The sequence below is a fragment of the Atractosteus spatula genome, chromosome 12, assembly GCF_055471065.1.
Source record: "Atractosteus spatula isolate fAtrSpa1 chromosome 12, fAtrSpa1.hap1, whole genome shotgun sequence".
Lineage (NCBI taxonomy): Eukaryota > Metazoa > Chordata > Actinopteri > Semionotiformes > Lepisosteidae > Atractosteus > Atractosteus spatula.
The window spans coordinates 40,292,750-40,317,539 of record NC_142717.1 but is presented as its reverse complement, the minus strand read 5'-3'; the positions used below and the strand labels follow the sequence as shown (position 1 = coordinate 40,317,539).

Here is a 24,790-nt window from a genome sequence, read left to right as displayed (position 1 = left end):
CAAGTTACTCTCTGATGATGTTCTAATGATTTGCACGTGTTTTGGTGCACCTGATTCTAATTTTAGGCATTTGATGCAATGATAAAGGTAGGGGTGTACTAACTTTTTCCGCACAAGGAAATTGCATTTCTGTTGATTTAAATAGTACAAATGAGTCCAAAATGTGATTTTTCAATGTTATTTTTTAAAATTAGATAACCTTTATCTATCAGTATTGTTGAAATGACGATCAAATATCCTTTTGTCCAAAAATGTAAAAAAAGACAAACCTTTTAATGGGGTATACTTACATTTTCACACTACTGTATATTTACAGATGTAAAATGCAAAAATAATTTTCAGATGTGCTTTAAACATTTAAACATTAGACCACTTAATGTACGGTTTCTGTTACAGACAATAGTACACATGAAAATACCTAGAAGAATTTGGTTTGCATGAGAGTTAAAATTTGAACAAAATAATGTAATTCAGATATATCTGATTTTTATTTTGCTTGTGTTAGGGAAAACCAGCTATATAAATCTTCTGTATTTAAATAAACTATTTTACACTTTGACCAATAGATTTTTGCTCATTTCTTTTCGGTGCTGTATATCCAAACAAAGCTGCTGGAATCTTGCAGGGTGTAATGTTGCAGATTTGAGCTGGAAGCTTTCCTTTTTGCTTTGAGAAACTCGTCATTGTCTTTAGACAAATGGGTTCAGAAAGGCATGTGGCATTGTGCCAAAAACATTATCTTAACAGAATACAAATACACTGAGATTTCTATCATGTACACTATAATATCATGTACTCAAATGGTTGTTAAATGTGATTAATTAAATGTAATGTAAGGAGGATTAGAACTGAAGATCCATTTTGTAGCATTTATTACTACATAAATGTAGTCAAATTAACATGAAGATCAGAACGGCACAGAGACAGAATATCACTTTTTAATCACCCATATCACCCATACCCCCCCAAAAAATAAATAAAAATAAAGAAGTCCTCCAAAGTTGGGGCGGTGGAGGTCAGTTAAAAAAAAATCACCCATATCTGTTTACAAAGTGGTTTGCTATTTCTAGCTTTACTTGACCGCAAACAAAATAAAATCCTGAGTTTAGACAGTGGTCATACTTTAAATTTACAAATCGGTATTGCCACTTCAGGACATAGAAAGGATCAACTATAGCTGGTTAATGTTTTGTTTCTTAAACTTATTTCCAGTCCCTCAAGGCGGAAATGCTGGGGCTAAACCTACTGTATTTTCACTGTGCTCTAACTGATAAAAACTACTAATTGAAATGATTTGTGAACCAGTAAGGTTTGACACAACTTGTGACACGTGACAGTTTCATCCAGTTTGTCCGTCTGTCTCTAAATGCATGGCAATGGGAATGATCAGACTCGCGGAGGACATTCGTGAGAGAAACATTGTTTCTGTGTGCTCTTTGGTTTTGAGACTCCCTGCCAGGAGAGTTCGGTTGTGTTCTCAACTCCATTCTGGACTGGGTGAAAAAAAAATAAGGTACCGTACTATGTATGTTTAAAAGGAGATTACAGATATAAATAGAAAAACTATTACATCAGCCTTGACCGTCACTTCAGTCTGAATAGAGATGTAAAACAGGTCCGTCTAATTAATAATTATTCCTCACGTCTGTAAAGAGCTTTTTCAGATGCCAAAGAGCATTACATAAGTATGCGGGTTTCAAAAGGCAAAGTCTGTGCATTGATGTGCGTGTTTGATTTCTATGAAGCAGATCAACTTGCCTTCATTACAGGGGTTTTTAGTTTTCTGCAAACATGGGGCGCTGGTTTTCATTGCTGTGGTTTAATAAAGTGCACTGTTTTGCACATTAAGTTCTTAAGGGCTCCATGTCTTGCAACAAAAGGGTATTGGAAATGTTGCCAGAAAATAGGATAGGTGAGCAATTGCTCCAAGTTCATTTGAGCAATTTACTTCTGAGATGCATTTTGTTCAGCAGTAGCTGTGTGCCTAGCATGGGGTAAAATTTAAAGCCACTTTCAGTAAAACTGTAGACCTGCTCCACACGACAGCATGCCATTGCTCGACAGCATGCAGTATCCTCTATGGTGTCTGTTTTTTTAGTACAGTCTTGGCTCTGAGCACACAGATAGGGAAAACACACAGCAAAATTGCTTGTCAAAAACAAGGATAGGCATTGAAATCGATGTCTTGAGTTTGTTAGAAGACATCTCACAGGAGCATGAAAAAGAAGAGTGCAAGAAGATTAAGTTTGTTCTGGTAGATGATCAATAAATGGGAACGTGATGCTGATGTCACAACATAGAATGCCTAAAGTATGTAAACCTATTGTTGCAGATATTTAGAAATTAGAAATCTTTGCAGTAACCTGCGAGGAGAATAACTGTATCTATTAAAGTTTTATATTTTGTAAGTGCTATTTATTGCTACTCAGTTCTCTTTTCATGAAATTTTTAGGTTTTCCAATAATTCTTACAGTTGATATATTCTAAGAAATCATCAGGAAGGCAACAAATGCTATTGGATCCATTACTCATCTGTTGCATTTTTAATGTTCAGAGTGTATGTTTCATTATTTCTAATCTGAACATTGGTGATACACTTCTCATTTCCAGTATTATTTTCAAACAACATTCGGTACAAAAAAAAATCTATTAATAATATAAGGGGCATATGTGAGCAGAAGAATCAAGAAATAATTTATGAATATGAAATTTCAAACCAGTCTTAGAGTTCTCAAAATTTACATTTTGATGTTGTGTGTAAAACATACTCATTGTTAAGTGACACTGATAAATAAACTGAGATTTGCTTATGGCACTTCAAAGCAAATGTCAAAACATGTCCTTATTGAGCCTGTCTAGGAACTGCAGAACTCAACAGAATCAGTGTTCCTCAAAAAACAGTCTTCTGATTTACCCAGTGTTTTAATATTTAGATGGTGCGTGTATAAATAAAAAAAGAAATGAAATAAACAAGTTAAAATGAGTACTGGAAATTGTATATGCATTAATACTGCAGTGCCTGATCAAAGTAATAGATCAAGTTGAGTAATATATCAGGCTGTTTTTTAGTTTGAGTTCTTCAAAGAGTTTGGATATTAACTTAAAAACGTCATGCTCTGAGAACATGAGGCAGGATTCAGATTGTAGACTGGAATCTTGACTTGTGAAAAACAATACAGTCATGTAGGTCATACTGGAATCTTTTTTCTCTAAAATAGTAAAAAGTAGTTGCATGTACTTTATATTTGGCCAGTATGTTTAGGTCATTTCCCCTACACAATGTGCGTTTTTCTGGAAAATGACCGAATCATGTTAAATTATACAACACATCTTAAAGAATATATATGATATTAATAGGTGTATAGCAAACCTTCAAGGATTTCTTCTACTAACTGACATTATTCTGGATGTAATAGCCTACAATGAACGGAGATCACTCCATTATGACCTGTTTCTTAATGCCCTATTTACAAAACTAATTAGGTGCAAAAGCAGCATGTGTAAAAATTAGAAATAGCATTCAGATCATTCCGGGTAAGAGGGCTGATATTGATTTGCAGCACATAAAGGTGCCAACCAGTTGTGGCAGCATTGATAAAGAGAGATAAGGTAGTAAGAAAATGTTTTACCCATTGTTGAGAGAATGATATCCTTTTCTGTTTTTTTGCATGTATTATTTGTAGTATTTCTTCATCATTTGGCAGGCTCAATGTGAAATGAATTACAGCTGCAACGCTGCCATATTGCAAGTCAAATTGTCATAAAATTTGCAATAAAGGCAAACTTCTGTGCTGAAAAATTGTGGCGGTTGTCAAGAAAGGTGCTAACCTGGCTTCCTGTCTCACCATCAGACTGGCACTCTGTCATCATTGAACTATGTACATTACTTTGAAAAGTGTGAAAAGGAAGAATGCAGGATGGAACCTGTACTGTTCATTTGCTGATAACCCTAGTGGCAGAAGGATGCCCGGAAGACAGAGGTCTGGAAGAATAAGAAGAACAGATGAATATGAGATGTTTCAATTTTGCCTTGTGCTTGGACAAGTCCAGACCATTTACACCTTTGTTTCAAAAGTGTAAGCTTTTGCAGGGCAGAGTAATTACACGTCCTCACTTTATAGCTTGATTTTAAATGGGTTTGTAAGGATCTCCATGCTGTTCTACTGGTAAGATCTATAATGTCACCTTCGGAATGTAGCTACTTAAAGATCCCATGTTCATGGTGCTCCTTATTATCATATCTGTGGTTGTGTGTGTGTCGAAAAAGCTTTTTTTATTAAAATTAAGCTAATTTAGGAGTGTTTTGCAAAATCTGGATTTTTCAATGATATCATTTTGCACTGTACCTATCCTGGCATCACACCATAAATACCCAAATAGTCCATTAACTTGTTTTTTGCTTGCATTTTGTATTATAGAAATTATGAAATGATTTTATTACATGACGTACATTGCATGAGACAGAATTTAAAAAATTGAGCTCTGCAAAGAAAAATGTGTTACTGTTGTTCATGCATCCACTCCCGTTTGCTTGGTGTGCCAATATTTTAAAAGCAGAATTGGAAATTTGTTTGCATGCTTCCAAATAAAGATGTTGGCTCCCTGTCACAATCGACAGGGCAGAGAAGAAGATGATGTGTCAGCTGGTTATGACTGACAGATGTATCGTGCAAAATGAACTGTAAAACCCCTCCTGATGGGGTTGTTTCTGTTCTCTTGCACGAGTCTGTCTTAGTGATGTTTGTGCTTAATAAAGGACCGTTAGACTTTTTTGAACGGTTTAGGAATACCTTCAAGGCCTTTATTACTGCTTCACATTTGTGATGAAGCAAATGAGGCCGGAGTGATGAAATCAGAGCACAGTGCAAACGGCACATCATCACTGCAGCTAATGGCTGTGTGAGCCGGAGCATTCCACACAGGGAGTAGAGAGAAATCAGTGACACCTGCAGAGAGATAACTTCTCTTACTAGAACTGAGAGAGACCAGACAGAGACTGTCTGCAGCACAGACCAGTTGTAGACCGTCAATATAACTGGTGTGACAAAAGTAGAGGTTCTGTAAAAAGGACTAGAGAAGAATTGTAGTTTATAATAGGGAACTGGAGTCTATGGTTACCATGTCAGATTGTTGGAGAACACAATCCTACAACCATACACATGGCTAGAAAAAGTATACGGACTTGAGAGATAACTTAGTGAGGGTTAGGATCAAAGGGGAGAGTACAACAACAACTTACTGTAGATATGCGATTACCTGGACAGGTCCTTCCAGTCACACTAGCCCAGAGAAGTACATTGTGTTTTTCACTCTGTGATAACACATTGGGAAAAGCATTGCTATTCGGGCCACAAATGCAAGAAGAGTTAAACTCAGTAACTTCAGTATTTCCTGAATTCGGCAGCCAGAATCCTGCGCAGGCCACTTGCCTGTGATCACATTACTCCTGACCTGGAGTCCTTGCCCTGGCTTCGTGTCGACTTCAAAATCCTCATGCATAAGGCTCTGCATGGCTTGGCATCGCAGTACCTGTCTGATTTATTATCTTCCTACTGCCATCTCGCAACCTTCATTTGTCTGAGTCTGGTCTCCTGTTTGTCCCCCAAGCTCATTTACATGCTAGGGGTGACAGGGCCTTCTCTTGCTCTGCCTCAAAGCTCTGGAATTCTGTCCCCAAGGATATCAGAGAGTCACCTTCTCTGAGAGCTTTCAAATCCAGACTCAAATCCTTTGTCTTCAGAAAGGATTTTGCCTAATTGATGTCAGTATCTGTACCTCTGCATCTTCCACTGCACTCAAAACCCTTGTTTTTATTGTACTAACTCTTTTGTCTCCTATCATTGTTTTTTATACTGTAAAATGCTTTGAAAAGTTACTTTTAAAGGTGGTATATAAAATTGATCATTATTATTATTATTATTGTTGTTGTTGTTGTTAATTTTATTGTTGTAACAGTGTAAAAAATATGCACATGGATTACACACAGCAAGTGAGGAGCTTATTATGTTGTTGATGTTACTCTTTTATCATGCAAATAGCTCAATCTTGTGTTATTAAAGGAGGATTGTAACAGCCATATAATATTTACTAAAAGATGGTGGGGCACATGTCTGAAATGACATCACAGAATTGATTTATGTTGAAGCTAAACGGCAATATTCACGGGATTCTTTTTTAAATTCTCTCTGGTCAAATCCAAGGAGACAGGTCAGTGAGGTTTTTTAATGAAAAGTGGCTGTGGTTACACATGCCTTGGAGTTATGCACATCGCTGTCCCTTTTACACAAAGACTAAGGCAAACTGTTAATATTGGTCTCTTCTTCTGGGCACAGAAATGTAAGGGAAGGAGAATATTGATTCTGAGCAAACCCCCCCAAGCTTCCTGCATCTCTGTGTCTTAGACATAAACAACAGGTCTGAGCTGAGCTAAAATCACAGCCTGGAGGACTACGGCAGCATTCTGGCTTTGAAAGAGTGTGAACCATAAATCACACTGTCAGAGATGAGATTAAAGGCCAGTGTGGAGTTCTCTGACATTTCAGAGATCAGTCGTATTTTTATCACCACCGATCCTAAGCGTAGCCATTGAAATATACAAAACCTAAAAATTAAAAGCATTTCTCAACAATTCTCCATCAGATCCCATAGCGAACTACTTGTTTGTAACGGGATGCCCACACATTAAATACAAAGGGTGTAGGAATCTGTTTTGGATATGGTTTGTAAATGTGTAATAGTTCATGATTTGTTTACCAAACCACTATTTCAGAATCTGATTTTCTTCAGAAATGCCTTTAACGCCTTTCTAAGAAACACAGTCAATTTTTTAGTTTCATTATTTGTGCTTAACACGTCTGTTTATTTTTTTAGCAACCTGGACACAGACGAACTGTGTGGTGAGTTCAGATTTTCTTCTTCTTTGCAGTAAAGGAAAGCAGCTGCTGTTCTTTTTCAGGCACATTAACGTTGGCAGAGCATGGCAGTGATATGATATATCATGATATTATACATTATATATTACTATAATTTGGACACATTTGGCTACACATCTAATATAATTATGAACATTTCAGTCCCACATAAAGGACCAGATATTGTTTATTTTTATCATGCTGCAGGTCTGTGTCTTTAAAAAAATATAGAACGTTTCTTACCCTGCTTAACCTGAAAACAGCTTATTAATACCTGCTTTTTAGTTTAGTTTTTGTTTACTAAGAATTTCTTAGGTGATAAATGTTTCAGTAATATTTGTTATTTATAAAATTAAGCTACAACTAAAATAATATAATCATTAATACTAATAGCAGCATATTTGGAGTCCTAATAAACCATTATTACTAATAATATAACTTTGAAATAAAATCCACTAAAGAAATGTTGTATTGAGATTTTTACATCCTTTTTCAGAATATTTCTCTCAGCACCTTGGAGAGTATGAAAATGTGCTTGGGGCTCTTGAAGATTTGAACATCTCGATACTCAAAGCAATGGATAAAACCAAAAAAGTAAGATTACCAATGCCTTTATTGTACTACATTTTAAAAATTTAAAAAGTTGCAGTGCATTGCTTCTTCAAAGCCATCTAAAGTTGTAAACATTCATTTCACACATTCAGTCACAAATGCGTTTGCTTTGATGACCTGGAGTTATTTCAAATTTTTTAATTTACTTAAGCTTGCTGTGGAGATCTAGTACTGTGGCTTGTATGTTCAGATAATGATAACAAATAAATCGTAAGATAAGTAAATCAAATCTAAAAAGGTGACAAAAATAAAGCTAGAGGAATTGATATGATCAAAGGTTTGTCACATGGCAGGTTTGTCATCAGATCTTGTGTAGCACTAGACGGAACAAGATGAAATGTCATAGTTTCAAGACACAGAAAAACAAGACTGCCTTGGAAAACTCCTTCTGGGGTAGATTTTGTGCACAGCTCTGATTTTTTCGGCTGTTTGGATAATACATTATAGATTAGTAAAACCTGGAGAAATGTCTGTGTTTACTTCAGAAATGCTCCTCTAAGAAACACGGTGTGTTTTTAACTTTACACATCCAAGTACACATACAGTACACAGTACTGTACAGTACAGTACATGTGTTATATTATTTGATTTGAATCAAAACTTACCACACAGAATGTCCACAAAGTACTATTGTCACGTTCGTAAACCCCTCCTCTTAAGGACGCTCCAGCCCTTCCTTGTTTTCTACTCATCCACTGCACCTGCTCCCTGTTCCAGCCCCCTTTTCAGTTCTCCTTAAAAGCCAGGCGCTCACTCTATTCCAGGCTCTGCCCTGGTTTCTGTAACAGGCGAGTCCGGGACCTGGAAGCGCCTGGTCCCGTTAAGGTTTTAGTTCCCGTACCCGGTCCCGACCCGGTTCCTGTTTTTAACCCCGTTTGTCTTGGATGGACTGCCCGGCTTTGGACTTTTGCCTCCTTTTGGATTCCCCCTTGGACTTATTCCTGGATTGTTTGCCTCGGCCACACCTCCCCCGAACACCAGTGCACCATGGACACGCACCCTGTTTTCATTCCCGACTCCTGCACGCTTTTACTCCTGCACCCCCCCACTCTACCCAGGATTGTGTCGTCTGCATAGGGTAACGCTTTCGTTACAACTATGGAGTTTTAAATTGTTGGGATCTAGTTCTATTGTTTGTAATTCAGTAGTGTTGGTAGTTGGTATTTTCACCATCATATCTGATTGGGATTTGAAATCAAAATTAGAAACTGATGGACGTTTGTTCAGCATTGACTATAAAATTTCAGTTGTTGGCATCCAACAATTTGCAAGCACTTTACAAGGTTGCAAAACAGACTTCTGCTGCTGGTTATGTAAAAATAAACATGGAAAATATATTGCATTGTTTCTGGATACAACCTCAGAACCATTCCTTCACATTTTTTGCGATTCAGTCTTTTTTAAACGAACATGAAAACCCTTTTCAAAATCTTTTTATTGTCCTTACACAATGACTTACAATTTGTTAAACATCTGGTATTTATATCAGTGAGCTGCAATTTTGAACAAGACAGAATTACCTGAATCAAATTAAGGCATCATGCAGTTTCATGCTGAGTTCCGAAAAAGAAAAAAGGTTCTTTGCAGTAGTTTATTCATAAGCAGAGAATTATCAGCATCATTCCCACCAGCACTGCCTGTGTACATGTATTTTGCTGCAGGGGGTTAGTCTCTGAAGCTTCTTTAATTCCTTGCAATGCAAAATGTCTATTTTTAGGCACCAAAATTGTGGGGAATTCTTTTTCAAATCTGGGAGAATAATAATAATACTAATTTATTTATTTTTTTCTAAACTTTCTATTGGAATAAAAAATGTTTTTACATTGCCTTTCTATACTGTAGTGAAATTCACTGGCGGTCACATCAGATCTCTTGCTGAAAGAGCAAGGCTGAACTTCAGGGAGAAGCAAGAGTGCTCAGAACAGATTAGGTTCAGTGGTGAAACTGGTACCATGCAGCATTCATAAACTGACCGTTTATGATCTTCATTATATGGGTTTTGAGATTTTATTTTTCTAGAAGACTCAGCTAATACTCAGCTTTGCGAAATGCTAAATAAGCAAGTGAAAAATAAGAATGATTTATATGCTTTAAAATCAGGTTGCATTAGGGACTACACCAAGGTTGCCAATCCTGTACAGGGGATGGGTGTGTCTCTTTCCCAATTCAGCCCTCAACAACCTCAACCAGTGTGATTTTTACTTAACTGGACCAATTTCACCTCATCTCTCAGCTTTTCAGGTGCAGCTTTTGAAAGAGATTTGAAAGAGACCTATTGTATAGTAGACAGCTTACAGACAAATCGTCCCCCAAGATCAGGACTGGACAACCCTGTCCTACTGTATGGTGGATCAGCTGATGGTGAATGAACCATTAATGTTGCATTTTTCTCAGAGATGCATAGCGGTGAATATCTGTAAGATAAAATAGTTCATATTTTACGTACAATTTACAAAAAATCTTTAACAAAAAAATGATAGATTATTTGTTTAGACAGTGAGAATTCAGGTTCTCAATAATGAAGTGCAAGGGTAGTATGGTGGCGCAGAGGTTAGCATTACTGCCTCACAGTGTTGAAGCCCGGGGCCCAATAAATATTACAAACAATAAGAGGCCATTCGGTCCATTTAGCTGGTTTTATTGTTAGTAGCTAATTGATCCAATTAGAAAGAAAATCCAGGAAACTGGCTTCAACAACATTGCTGAGTAGCTTGTTCCAGACTCCCACAATGCTTTGTGGAGAAAAATGTTTTTTTGTTCTCAGAAACGTTTTCAGAAAAGAAGAGCTCAGCTTTAAAACCACTTCCCCATAGAATACATTTGTGCCCTGTGGTTCTTGTTGTGCTGTTAATTCTGAAAAAAAAAATCACTATGCTGACTTGTGGACTAATTATTATTAAGTTGATATGCTTGTTCTACACTCCTTGGGTAAAGAAGTGTCTTATGTTGTTAATGCCTTTGAGGATTTTAAAAACAACATCAGGTCCCCTTGTAGTTTTCTCTGTTCATGAGCTAATACCATGTTGGTTGTAATTAAGTGTTAAAAGTACAGTAAGATTTCCATCCATTCATTCATTGGGATGCCAATCTGTCACAGGGCAAACTCAGACACCAGTGCAAGTTTTCCTGGGAGCCAAGAACTGGTTCTTGCAATTCAGGATCACAGGGGAGCAGGACAAGGGACACTCTGGATGGGACACCAGTCCAACAGGGTAGACGCACAGATGCACACTCTCGTATGGGGGCAATTTTTCAAGGAGCCAATTAACCCACCAGTATATCTTTGGACTATGGGAGGAGACCTCTCAAAAACACGCCAGCTAAGTTAATTAGTATTTTGCATAGTTGTCCCAGCTTGTGCCCATGCCTGCTGGATTAGACTCCAGATCACTCTGACCCTCTTCAGGATCAAGTTGTCATGGATAAGGGATGGATTCATGGTTGAAGAAGAAGTTACTTCAGTTTGTATGACACTTCCATTGTGAGGAATAATAAAACCTTTTAGCTGACTGCCTCTGTACTGAAATTCAAGAATTAGTTTGCAAAATGATTTTCATTGTTTTTCTTCTTTTGTTTTGAAGAGCTGAGGGAGTTATTACGATGATTAGTAATCGCAGTGTGTAGCAGGCAAATGACTTAAAGATAACATGAGAAGATCTCTCCATGCTCAGAACTGTACTAAAAAGAGACAGCAATCAGTTGTGAAACATTGCTGTTATTTTCACTAGAGAGCAGATTTTATGAGTGTTTAGAGCATGTACTGTAGCTCTTGGACTGACTCATTTTGACTGTTTACTTAATGCAGTATGTATGTATAATTGTATAATTATTTTCTTTGAGTCTGTTTCACAACTAACATTTTGAGCAAGTTTTCTTTAATTTGTATAAATATATTGTATATTGTTTTAAAAAAACAACAACTTATACTGTATTTATTTTTGTGTATGCAAAAAAGATGTTTTAAACGTTAGGCATCCATTTTTATAGTTATATCCTAAGTAAAAAGAAATTACACATGCTTGTATTGTATTGAAGAAATTCAAGAGACCTTTTATACATATTGTTAAATATTATACTGAGATCGTTAAATAAATATTATACTGAAGTGTAATTGTAAAGTTATAAACATTGTAGAAATTTTACTGGATTTGTTTTTTGTTGTAATTTAATAAGGCTGTTGTCTGCCAATGGGTATAGTATCTTTCGCAAAGATGCTGTGCATTCTCAATAAGTCTTTTAACCCATAATTCTAAATGAATCGGATGAACCAATTTTTCATTGGAGATTTATTTTGTTTTGGTGCTTCCCAGCAGGATTTGGGAACTGGGCAGACTTAAACAAACAAGACAATGTATTGCCTTTACAGTATTTTTGCATATCAGTTGCTTTAGCAATGGTGAAACCCTATGGTGAGAACAAGGGGAGGAGATATGTTCATCTGCTCAGTATACTAAGACTGTAACAGTCTTTGCTTGATGAATTCTAGAAATTGTGGAGTCCCCACCTGGAACTGCAGGTTACCACTCAGCTGTGGGAAAGAACCACAGATTTTCAGCTGATGTTATGGTGTGTTTTAACTTGATAATAGGGGGGTGTCTTGCTGTTCCAAGTAATTTTCCGTTCAGACCTTCTCTGAACCAACACTTTTCTATTGAACGTACTGACACTCTAAAATTATGCACATAGGCTGCGCTGTCGGCTTTTCAGTGGCTGGTTAATTGTCAGATGAATTGTGTCTCATCCCATTCGTCTTAACTGCTAGTAATCGTTGCATCTAACTTAATCTGAAATAATTGTATCTTCAGTATTAGGACCAATGTACAGTATAAATTAGTGAAGGCCAAATGGAAAACATTACACATTGCTGTTTTGCTTTCATGTTTATAATGTGTATACAGTATGTGTTGGAGATCACAGTATGATGTGAAAAGCATCTAACATTCCCAACAATCAGTGTGTAAGTAATCAGAGTGGTTTTAAGCTCAGTGTTTCCCATATATTTTTACCTGATGTTGTCTAAATCATTTGTTTTATTTGATGCTTCCACAGTCTTGGGTAATTCTCTAACTTTAGCATCATCTGCAAACGTCACTCTTTTGCTAAATACTGTATATCAGAATCTGATATAAATTAAGAACAGCAGTGGTCCTAGCACAGATCCATGTGGTACTCCAGTAATTAAATCACTCCAATTTAAACATTCACACCTGATCTGTGCCCTCTGTTGTCTATCCATTAACTATTTCTCAATCCTGTGACATCCTGTGACATCTTGAACGAGGATCACTTGCCATTTGAAAAATAATATTTTATGAGGAACTTTACTGAAGTTCTTCTGAAAATTTAAATACATCATATAAATGCTATTTGTATCCATCACTGCTGTTGCTTATTCAAAGAACCCTAACAACTGCATTAAATAAGAACTTTTATACCCTTTTTAACTCCATGAAGGCTATTTCCCTGAATCCTTTGCTATACTTAAGTGTCTATAATTACAGCCAGACCTTGATTAAGACAATGTATTTTTTCATTGTTTCATTGACACACAGTTACTGTAGTTCAGCCTTTATTTTTGTACACGGTGTGTTTTCTCTTTTACAAGGTGCAATGGGTTTGCCAAGATGTGACTTGAATCAGTTGCTCTTTTCCTGCCCCCACTCCTGCCTGGTGCTCCCACTGTATGATTGGGTATTGTCTCATAAACCTCATGTTACCTCTTGTTTTTGTCAACTCTACTGCCCTTAACAAGTGTTTACCATGAGCTCAAAGCGGAGGTTGAGATATCATTGCTGAAATAGTGATCTGTCACTTTTCAATCAGTATAATAAAGGTTGGTTGTTGTGGTTGCTGGCTTCATACAGGTACAAGCTGAAGAAAGCCAAACATCGGTAAGGGTCTGCAGTGACTTAAAACATCTTTAATATTTTTTATAGAAGTCATATTGGATTAATTAGGGAGGTCACCATGTGGTGCAGAAACCTAAACTCTTATTTCATAAGACGCCTCAAGTCTTTTTTTCTATTCAGACTGTGTTTCCTGCTGGACATTCCTGCTGTGTGGGCTGAGGCCCTACTGTACTTGGTTCATTTAGTTACCCTTTTATGGAAGAATGCTGTATTAGCAATTTTACAGTCAGTGGGTATTGTCCTCTGTTTTGAATGCCATCTGAAAGAGTTTTATTGATGGTCTATACATGACATCTCTTGTTTTCTTATTTTAATGCTTTTAGCACGCTCAACTCTTCCGCCTCTACTTTGCTAATGTGCCATAATATAGAAATTTGTCTTTCTTTAACCTTAGACATGTTGTTATATTCCTCCTAGGTGACCCCTGTGTAAATCAGCCACTTGTTTTCCTTCACCTCTGAAACTTTACTTTTTATTGACTTAATTCTTTACTATTCTTTTGCTACTGTAATACAGCAAAAACCACTTATTTTACACTACAATGTGCTTTTCTTGGCCTTTTACCTGTGCTAGCAATTCATTTTATACGGTTTCTTTAGCTGCATCCTATTCTTTTTTGTAATTTTCTTTCACTGGCAATTTTGTTAATTAATTTCTGAAACTATAAGGCCACTTGACTTTGATTTACTTATAGCCGCCATCTGTTCTACACTGATTCTAAATTGTTCCATATCTGTCCAATCCAATTTCTTCTTCATTTGACTGTACAGTTTTCAGTTATATTTTAAAGCACTTCATATTATGGCCACAGTTCCCGTGGTAGTTCTCTCACCTCTGTCTTGATTATCTGAAAAGATTGGGTACAGGCATGACCTTCAGAAGCTACTTCAATGAACTGAGTAAGAAAGCAGTCATTAGACATGTCTAGCATTTCACTATTAGCTGCTGGCTTTCTTATTGTTTCGTTTCTATTTTATAGTTGATATCTGAATTTCCTGGATCTAAGTATGCTTTGTAATACCATGTCTTTTGAATCTTTTTCATGAGTCTGGTCCAGATACATTCTAATGTATCGACAGCAGGTTATTTTCCTTTACGTGAATGTATGCTCTTTGATGTTTGTTGAGAAAAATGTACAGCAGTATCAATCGTTACAGTTTTGAGAAATGTTCTATCTGTCTACAGAAGGCACGGTCTTCTTCTCCAAGCCATGCAGACTGCACACTCCAGGGGTAAAGTGAGAGTGAAATATTGAAATGGGTGTCCGTCTGGACACACAAAACAAATGGCTGAGTGGTTGTGTGGTTGTGAACCCCTGGTGTCTTGTCCAAAAGTACAAACCACAGAAGTCAGATACTGACCAGACCCATGGGGCTTCAAGAGGTAGAAACATGACAACACCAGGTATGAAATGACAGCAGCTGGTTCAGCACCACCCTGAAAGGTAAAAAGCTTGATTGTGTGCATATAGGAGTAAAGGGTAAGTTTCAGCACTTCAGGACTTCAGCTTTTGCATGTGAGGAAAGACAAATATGTAGATTTGTTTTTAACTGAGGCAAGTCAAATACAGTAAGACACTAAAAATCTATTTGACAAACCAATAAAATAATGATCTCCAAGTGACTTGGGAGCATATGGTTTATGCAGTTTGTAATGTGAAACCAATTCCTTTCTAAGAAATACATCTTAATATTTTGTGATACACAAACTGCAGATATTTGGTTTGAGACAATAAGTATGTACTGTTCTTGACTACTGCCAATTATGTACTTGGTCAGTTAATTTAATTATTAATAGGCCTTTTAAAAGTTTTGGTGTTTAGAAATATGTAACAGAAGCATTTATATTTGATAACATATTAATAGAAAACAGAAATACTGTATAATGTCAATTGATCGGAAGCAGAGAATGGAAATTGTGGCCAGTATTTCTTAGATGTGAATAAATCATGACATTATCTGTGAAATTGGAAACAAAGACAAAGCTGTCTGCAATGCTTTCATTTTAAGGTACTTTTTCTTTTGGACTCAAAGATGAAACAGAATTTAGAAGCTGCTACCTCTGAGTCAAAACATTTGACTCTAAAGATGTGAATAAAAGATCTTGTTTCAGGTTGTGCCAGATGTGCTAATTGCTGTGCAGAGCATTCATGAGTAAAAAAAAGTGCAAAGCATTGCCATGAGCAAAGGACCAAATTAGCTTTTTTTTTGTTTTGCCAAGAAATTCTCCAATGCAGGATGACTCACACCATTAAATAGAGCAGCTGAACCTGCAAGTATAACTGGGCTGATCGTGCTTTCTCTGGTACAGTATGCACTGCATGTCAGTGTGACCAAAATGATGTGTTCACAGCAATGCATGCTCTAATTGAAAAGGCTATGCTCCCACACTTTATGGTCGCATTTAAGGCATACTGCATTTTCCTGAATTCTATTCCTATCTGTCCTGTGCTTCAGTTATAAGCAATCATTGTTGTTGTATATGTTATGTTGCAAAAACATGACAACAGCATTATGTTGTCTCAATTACAGATGTACAAACAAAGACCTTTTGTGAATACTGAATTTAAATTATTTCACTCATGTTATACTGTATATGTGTAATGTATTTGTTTAATTACTGTCAAACTAACTGTACTTCTGTTATTAATTTAAAATCTGCTTTTGCAAAAAGGGGTGTTAACCTTTTGAACAGCAGATGTCATTTTATACTGGATACTCATGAGTGGAATTGTAAAATCCAATATGTTTATGTCTAGATTGTCTCCATTGGCCGACAAATAGTTTAAATTTAAACAAATTATAATATTCATATTTTAACCCAATGTATATTGACAAACTGAATATGTAAACATAAAACAGCAAACAGCTGAGAAACTATTTAGTTCACTAGTGTACTGTATACGTTATGTATTTTGTATCCAAGAAAGATATTTGGATGTCACCCAAAATACAGAAAGGGATGTAAACAAAATAAAAATACAGAAAATACTGTATAAAATAAACCAGGCACACTATAAAAGAAAGATGGGTTTTAAGCGACTAAGCGACTAGTTAGTAGTATAAAGTTAATATATGGATCAATTTAGGTCATATCTTTACTTTGACAAATTCCATATTACATTAATTAAAATACAGCTGGACAGAACGAGGCATCAACAAACGAGGTGGCCCTCAAAAACCTCTATAGAATTTTAAAAAATAACGTGGTACTTAATTTGGTAAAGTACGGCATAAATGATTCTCGAATAAAACATATTCAGTTATAGATCTGAATGCTGGACAGAGGCTGTCAGAACAACAGCTTTTATTTAGAAAAACCTTCCAAATAAAGCAAGTGTTCTAGAAATTAGTTTCACGTAAAAGCAGGTATGATTTAGCAGACTATGGGTGGGGATGAATGGGTCGAAAGGGATTTCAGAACGCAGATGTAGCCTGGATGTGAGAGTTAAAGCACACCAGGTTGAAGAGTCTAATTAAGTATTGTAACACTTGTTGGTTGTTATTCAGATAAGCTTCAAACATGAACACGCAGTGGTAAAGCCTAAATATTATTCACCGGGGAAGCAATCTTGCAGTGGTTTCTGTTTAGAAATGAAGGTCGGGCAATGTGACTAGAAGTAGAATTAAAAGAATTTTAATGTCAGTGATGATAAGTTAATTTATTAATTTCTACAGTAACTGAAAATAAGTATAAGAAATGATAACAGGCTAAAGAAACAAAATAATCTCAGAACCTGAAATACAGTATATATTGGGGATTCTAATTCTAGAATTCTCCAGGGACATGTTTCTCAACCCTCAGACTGGAAAACTCCTGTGTCTTATGTTCTTGTTCCAAACTAAACTCCTAACCTATTAGTCTGACCTCTAGTTAATTTTACTTTTGTTGAAGAATTGATGAAAGTGGATGGGGTTTATATTATCCCTGAAAGGATCTCTGGATTTCACACCTACCACATCATTCCAATGAGCAAATGAGTGGCATTTGGACTCGTTAGCACCCCTGCAAGCATCTTAGCATTTTTTATAACATGGAGACACAATATTGGGGTGGTATAATGAAAATCACAGTAGCTAATTTATGCATTTTTATGCTCCACTTCACATGTGTTGAAATTTAAAAATAGATGTCGAGCATTGAGAAACACAACAGGGCACAGAGTCTTGGGTTTTGCTGCGCTGATGACGCACTGTGCGCCACGCCAGTGCACATTGCAGCATGGACTACTGTGGATGCATAATAAGATCTGATGGACATCAGATGTGTGTGAAAAATGCTTCAATAATTCTTCTGGTGCAGATTACCCTAAAATAAGCATGAACGGAATGAAATATTGTGATCGTCATCTCAGAACTCAATGCCACTCACAAAAAAATGAAATTCACAAGAATTACATTAACAAATACAGTACAAGAATCTCCTGTTATAAGTGCTTATAATTAATCTTGTAATTATCTTGAACAAGACACCTCTTAATATACATGCAGCATCATCACTTTACTATTTTATTTATTGATGTTATGTATTTGTATTAAGAAAGAAACCCAACCTAGTGTTTTTTATTTACTGAAGCTGTGGTGCTTTTATTGAGATCTAGGAATGAGTTAAATCTTTTCTGAGACAAAATCGTCTGTGACCCTGAAATGAGTCATATCATTATAAATAGGTAGAGCTATTTATGACTTTTACATAAGAGCCATGGACGTACCGTATATGTACGTGAGAGAGATCATGCAAAGCTGTGAGCTGCATAGTCTGAGTGGGCTGCCAGCGTCTTCATTTGACCTATAGTGGTCTTCAGGCAATTAGAACACAAACCTCATGCCACTTCCTTAAGAACAGACTTGCAGGAGCTGTCAGCTTAAAATGACACCAGGGAAAAACATAGACTCCCTTTGAATCTCTTGCTGAAATGACTAGGGGGCTGCTTTGTCAGTTTGGTGAAACAAAAACAATGTGAATTTACAATGCATGTCATCATAAAAAAAACATTCTGAGAATTAGTCTGGCAATAGGCAGCTTGGCAGCTGTTTTCTATAATGGCTGGGTCATTGTGAGATTATAAAATGAATGGCTATTGGTACCAGTGACCACATACTTGGCTGAGAAGCTACTATATAAACATTAATTTAAATGTGTATATACAGTATATATCAGTCAAATTCTGTATTTGCTTGTTAAGCAAAGGAAGCTTTGTTGTCTGCAGAAACATGGTCAGTCAGATGATACTGCATTTCTGTAATGCATTCTAATTTCCATTTAAATGGCTTATTGTGACAGTTATAGTTGAGGGTCCATACTGTATCTTCAAATACGCAGGCTCGAATTAGGTATTGAGATATATAGGCTTAAGAGTAACTTCCCCAACCCCATTCTACAGGAAAGGAATACAGATAAATCCACAACATTACTGATTTCACCCTTCTTCCTTCTACAAAGTGCTGCTCTGGAACCTTCTTATAGTGTTCCAAAGCCAAACTTAAAAAAAAGAGTTTCGAAACAGAAAAACCAGCTGGTCCAATGGTGTCGATAAAGGGACGACACTGTGGTTGGCATTGCTGCCTTGCTTTTCTGGCGCCCTGGCCTTTATCTGCGTGGAGTTTGAATGCCTTGCCCATGTCTGCATGCGTTTCCTGCAGGTGCTCCGGTTTGTTCTCACGGTTCAAAGACATACTGGTAGGTTAATTGGCTTCTGGGAAAACTGGATCTGGTGTGAGTGTATATCTATAGTATCTCCAAATGGTGCTGTTCTTGTGTGGTCTAGAACTTTATAATAGAATTTATTTTTGTATAAAAAATGTGTTGAAATAAATTATAACTTTAAAAGATCACTAAATAGTTATTTTGATATATTTCAAGGTGGAATGAGGTAATATTCAGCTGTGCCCAAAGCTATGTTACTCATTTCTTCAGTGGGATAAACAGGAACACTGAAGAATATGCATATACATGCACCGCAGAGCATATAGTGCCTATACTGGTATAGGCGCTGAGGATCTGCACCTGTAGCTGGAAGGTTGCCGGTTCAAATCCCGCAGCTGGCAGAGGAATCCTGCTCTGTTGGGCTCCTGAGCAAGGCCCTTAACCCCAACTGCTCCAGGGGTGCTGTTCAATGGCAGACCCTGCACTCTGACCCCAGGCTCTCTCCCTGTCTGTGTGTCTCATGGAGAGCAAGCTGGGGTATGTGAAAAGATCATTCCTAATGCAAGAAATTGTAAAGGGTTGATAAAGTGATGTTATTATTATATACACTACCTGACCTTTATGCATATACAGTATCTGGCAGGCAATTTAAGTGAGACAAAAAAATGTTGGCTTGTTCCTACATGAAGAATTTTGTGAATCTCCCTACAAACTACCTGAATTCCCCATAGAATCATTATCTCTTTCTCCTTCTGTCAGACTTACTTAAGGAAAAAAGGAAAAAGGTTGATTGTGACTTTCTTTAAAGAGAAGTGTATTGTCCCATTGTCAGCTGGAAGAGCTCTGGCTCTGGCTTCATCTAGCAAGGATCAATAAAAGCTTTTAGTACCACACAAAGGGTTCACAAGACAATCCTTGACTGCATGTTGCTTTCCAGGCCCTGATGTCATTATTTAAAATTCTAACACTAGCTAGATAACCTGAAGAGAGAGGCTGGACAGATGCAGTTCTAAACAACTCATTTCAAACAATATAATAGTGTAAACATTATAATTTTGCAGAACTTAACAAAGACACTTAGTTCATGGAATGAATTTTGTTAATAAACCAAGATAGTGATAAGTCTTCTGAAAGTAGTCTTTATTTCAGAACTGTTTTGTCTTTAACAGAGAAGACTACAAGCTAACCTGATCCAAATATAAAAAATTCTCAGTTTTAAACTGTTAGAACCACATCTATGTAATGTACAGTACCACAGAAAACCTCCTGTAAACACACACTATATACAGTATATATGCTAAATATACAGTATAGTAATACATAATCTTCTATAAAATATATCATATTACATACCATTGACAGCTGAGCCTAACCCTGTCAACCCCAGCTGGAGTGCATCTAAGATTGCACTTTGTTTTATTTTTTCTAGTATTTGTTAATTGACCATCACATTGACCAGATTTAGGATGTGTTCTTTCTGTTAGGAATAAGTACCCTAGAAGTTATCATTATTTGTTAGAGTTAAGATGATGTCTCCTGTCTCTGTCAGTCCTATCCTGATTTTTGTTCTTGAACAGGATTAATAAACAATCATGTCAGTTGAAGTCAAAAAGATAAGACAATACTAGCAACCTTGAATTTCACATTTGACTACTAATAATGTAGGCAGCAGTAAGTGATATGGAGTCATTGAGGTAATCTTAAATTACATCTGAATGATTCATAATTCTAGTGACTGGAACCCTTGGCTCCATGAATTACTGTAGCTCTGGTCTCACAGCCATCTCTAACCTCTTAATGAGAACTTGCAGAGAACTTCAAAATCTAATTACAGGCCCCAGTACTGTGCAGCGAAATACTGGAGCTATAATTGACACTGTCCGTATCAAGCACATTGTTCAGTCAGAGCTTCAGCGGAACAGTGTATTGTAGATATCACAGAAAAGAAAATACTTTGACAAATGATTTTACAGAATATAACATTTTAGGGAGACATTAACGCAGTTCGATTTATTTTATAATGCACTCTACAAGATTACATTTACATTTATATTTTGTAAAAATATAGGCTTACTTTTTTGTTATATGTACCTAACAATTACCATCTTTTCCATTTTTTTATTTTAAATGGTATTCATAGATGCCATGGAAATGTTCTGTTTTAAAATTCTACCAGTTTAACACTAACAACTGAGGGCATATTTTCTTAGATTGGGAATCTTAGATTAAGACTTCTTTCTCATTTGCCTGGCTGTTCTCCTTATAAAGTGAACAAGAGAAATGCTGTGCTGTACATCTACCAATCGGTGTCTCCTTCACCTAACAATGCCAAATTCAAACCAGGCAGGCAGTCATATATGAAGGTAGCTTTTAAAATGCGTTTAAATGTTTACATTTTAAAATGTTCTCCGTGTGTCTGTGTGGATTGTCTTTGGATTTCCGTCCATCTCCCAAAGATACGCCTACAGTATGTGTCTCTAAGTTGCGCTTGTGTGTGAGCATGCTCTACAGTGGACCTTTCTTCCTCTACAACGTGTGTTAACACTCTGTGCCCTGTGCTACTGGAATAGGATTTGAGTTGCGGCAACCCTTACTAGGAACAAGTAATAGGTTTATTCCGTGCTGAAATGAGAAGAAAGAAAACACAACGTTTCGGCCGTGGAGCCTTCTTCAGGTGTGAGGTACTTCTTCAGGTACTAGGAATAAGCATCTTTATAGTCCGGATGTACTGTAAAATAACAGCACCTGGTACTTATTAAAATGACCTGTAAAGTGAATTATATTTCATGGGCCGCTGCCTCAAAGCGTTTGGGCTTTGGGTTCATTTCCTGTGGGGTGGTCCTCTATGGTGTCTCCTGCCTGCAGCTGTGTCTACGCTCTAGTTTCCCCACAACTGATTGATGAAAGTTTTTAGAAAATGTATATATGGATTAAATGGCTGAGCTTTTTATTAGGTATCAAGGTATTTCAGCTTTATATATAAAAAGCGCTCCTCTTCATGCTAGACACTTGGCATACATACTGTACCTAGCACGGATTTTCTGTTGCCCATTTCTGTTGCCTGCTGTGCCAGTTTTATAGCCAGTCTCTGACATTCTTCGATTCGTTTCCATTTTAGAAAATGATTCTGTCCAAAAAGTGTTCAGAGGTCACCCTGGACTTAATTGGTGGAGCAGATTCTGACTTCTTCACCTAATCCTCTCAGCAGTGGGGCTGCAGGCTCAGAACAGCTGCACTCATCACGCAGGCGGGTGTTGTGCTTCAGTGGTTGATGAAGAGGATCCCTTCTCATACAGAGACCTCTTTGGGATCTTTTGGAATGAGAAGGGCTATCGAATGCCAAGCATTCTTCTTATTGATGGTGTCATTACTGTTTTTATTTTCTTCTCAAGACTGTTCTATTTTTTAAAATGAATTAGTTTAATTTTCAGTACTATTGCATTATTTACATAATGCTCAGATAGATATTTCTGTAACCAAGTATTTTTTCTGTATGGAACAGGAACAATCTAACAGTGGTGTCTGTTATTTCATAGCTATGAGGAGGAAAATCCTTATATTTGCATTGACCTTTATTTAATGAACAAAATTATGCACTACACCCCCATAAGAAAAAAAAAATCACAATAGAAATTCGCCATGTGCTGTTCTCTCTTTCTCTAAATGTTTTTTTTTTCTTGAAGGACTATCAAGAGTCTTCCCATCTGGAGCAATTTGTGACACGGTTCCTGCTGAAGGAGACGGCCAATCAGCTGCAGTCTCTCCAGAGCTCCTTGGAGTGCGCCATGGAGACCACAGCCGAGCAGACCCGACAGGAGAGGTAAGTGCCCCATTCTCACAGTCCTCTGCTGTGCTTGAACACTTCTTCACCCAGTAAAAACGAACTCTGTAAGACACTTACGAGAATAAAGGGAACAACTAAGTCCAGACTATTCTGTCCACACAACTGCCTACTGTTTTGTTCTTGTTATAAAGCAGCAGACATTGAATTCTGCCGCGGTACAGCTATCTACTCAGGTTTAGCTTTTTAGCCTGATTTTAAAACCCAGTTAAACCAGACATCACAATGTGTCATGTTTCTCAAGCCCTCGTGTACCGCGTTTAGGAACCTTTGAAGGCCACCCCGAATGAGCTTCACTATTAAAGGCAATAGCTGGGTGAAATAGCAGACTTTGAAATATTGTTTTAGTAAGCTTATACCTTGTTTTTCCTTTCAAAGAAAGAAAATCCAGATTCATTACATTTTGCAGTGAGCTGATACCTTTGAACTGCAGTACAGAGAGCAGAATTTTTAACTATCTTTTAACACGCTCCCTTTGTTTTAACATTTTGGTTGTTTGCAGTGCATCAGATTTGGAGGAATGAATTAATTAACTAGATGTAAATAAGGACCAGGTGCACGGCTATATGTAGCCTGCTTGCTTTGCCATCTGGGAGGTTGAAAGCATAATGAATAATCTCTGCAGCTATGAGAAAAAATGTGAAAAGATAAGATTATGGCACAGTAAATAACTGAAAATTGTTTTGTTGTAATTATTCTCCATATGGAATTATTTTATTATATATTTTCATGCTGTTATTTGACATTAACGTAAAGAACCTGAGGTATGAATATCTAGATAAATGCAAGTTTTATTAGTTTGGTGGACAGATCATCAGTCAGACTAGGGATTCAGACCTGATGTGATCTCCCTGATGGCCTTCCCTATATTTACAAAATTGCTGTTTTCCATTCAGAGGTTAAAGATAATGCACAGGAGAAAGGGCTTCATCCAGCACAGAAAAAAAAAACACAAAGACAAATTAAGATTTAAAAAAGTGACATGAAAATGCCTCGTTTGCAGTGAACAATTTCCAGATTTTCACAATTTCACAGAGGAAATTTAGTCAAACATGAGTAATGACATAAGTTATCTAAGGAACATTTCACAAGTTCCATTCAAAGCACTTCTCAGTTTGGGTAAGATTAAGATTAACATAATCTGTGCAAATTCATAATCTGCATATTGATCGTCAACACAACACAGAAGGAAAACTCAGCACAGCTGAACTGTGTTTTCATGACCGTTCAAACTCATTTTGTCTTCCTTCCCACAATTCCAGCAGCAGGAATGATTATTTCCTTGTTGTCACAGGGTCCTGGGCTGCTTAATAAAGACTGCTTAGTAATTAAGGAAAAAATTAAATGAATGATATGAATGAATGAATAAATGAAAGTGGCTGTTCCTGTTTTTTGAAGGTGGCATTACTACAGTTACAGAGAGACAACTGCACATCTCTTTCGGTTATCTCCCCTTTCTTCCTTTCTCCATCTGCTACAGCTTCATGCAACACCTGTCCCTTTTGTACTGTTTCACCAAAATGGTGCATTTATGCTACTTAAGCATTCATATTTTGCTTTTTGTTTGCTGCAGTAGGCTTAACAATTTCATAATACTAGTGATGGTTCTCTAATTATATTTTCTAACATCACATCTCTTTTCCAAGCTCTTAGGAATACATTAATTTTTGCAAAGCTTTTCATTCCCTATCTGTGAAGAGTATTAGGATTGGACAATAAGCAATAGATGCCACCTGCACATTTAGACAGTCTAAACTGCAGTAAAATGAGACTGGATTAGCTTAGACAGGCATTTTCAATTTTCCTATTGTTTACATTCTGACCAATTAAGTGAACTATAGCACTGGAAAAAGATAATCAGTTTAACAAGT

At 36.8% G+C, this 24,790-nt stretch overlaps 1 protein-coding gene across 2 annotated transcripts in view; it reads left to right on the top strand.

Annotated features, from left to right (window-relative positions):
- Positions 1-24,790, top strand: part of necab1 (N-terminal EF-hand calcium binding protein 1) — a 52,067-nt gene that overhangs the window by 12,571 nt on the left and 14,706 nt on the right. For both annotated transcript variants that reach the window (XM_088928903.1, XM_088928902.1), the window contains exons 5-7: positions 6,871-6,896; positions 7,408-7,505; positions 22,762-22,898. In XM_088928903.1, coding sequence (XP_088785029.1) covers positions 6,871-6,896; positions 7,408-7,505; positions 22,762-22,898 — 261 coding nt within the window. The remainder of the gene's footprint in view (positions 1-6,870; positions 6,897-7,407; positions 7,506-22,761; positions 22,899-24,790) is intronic.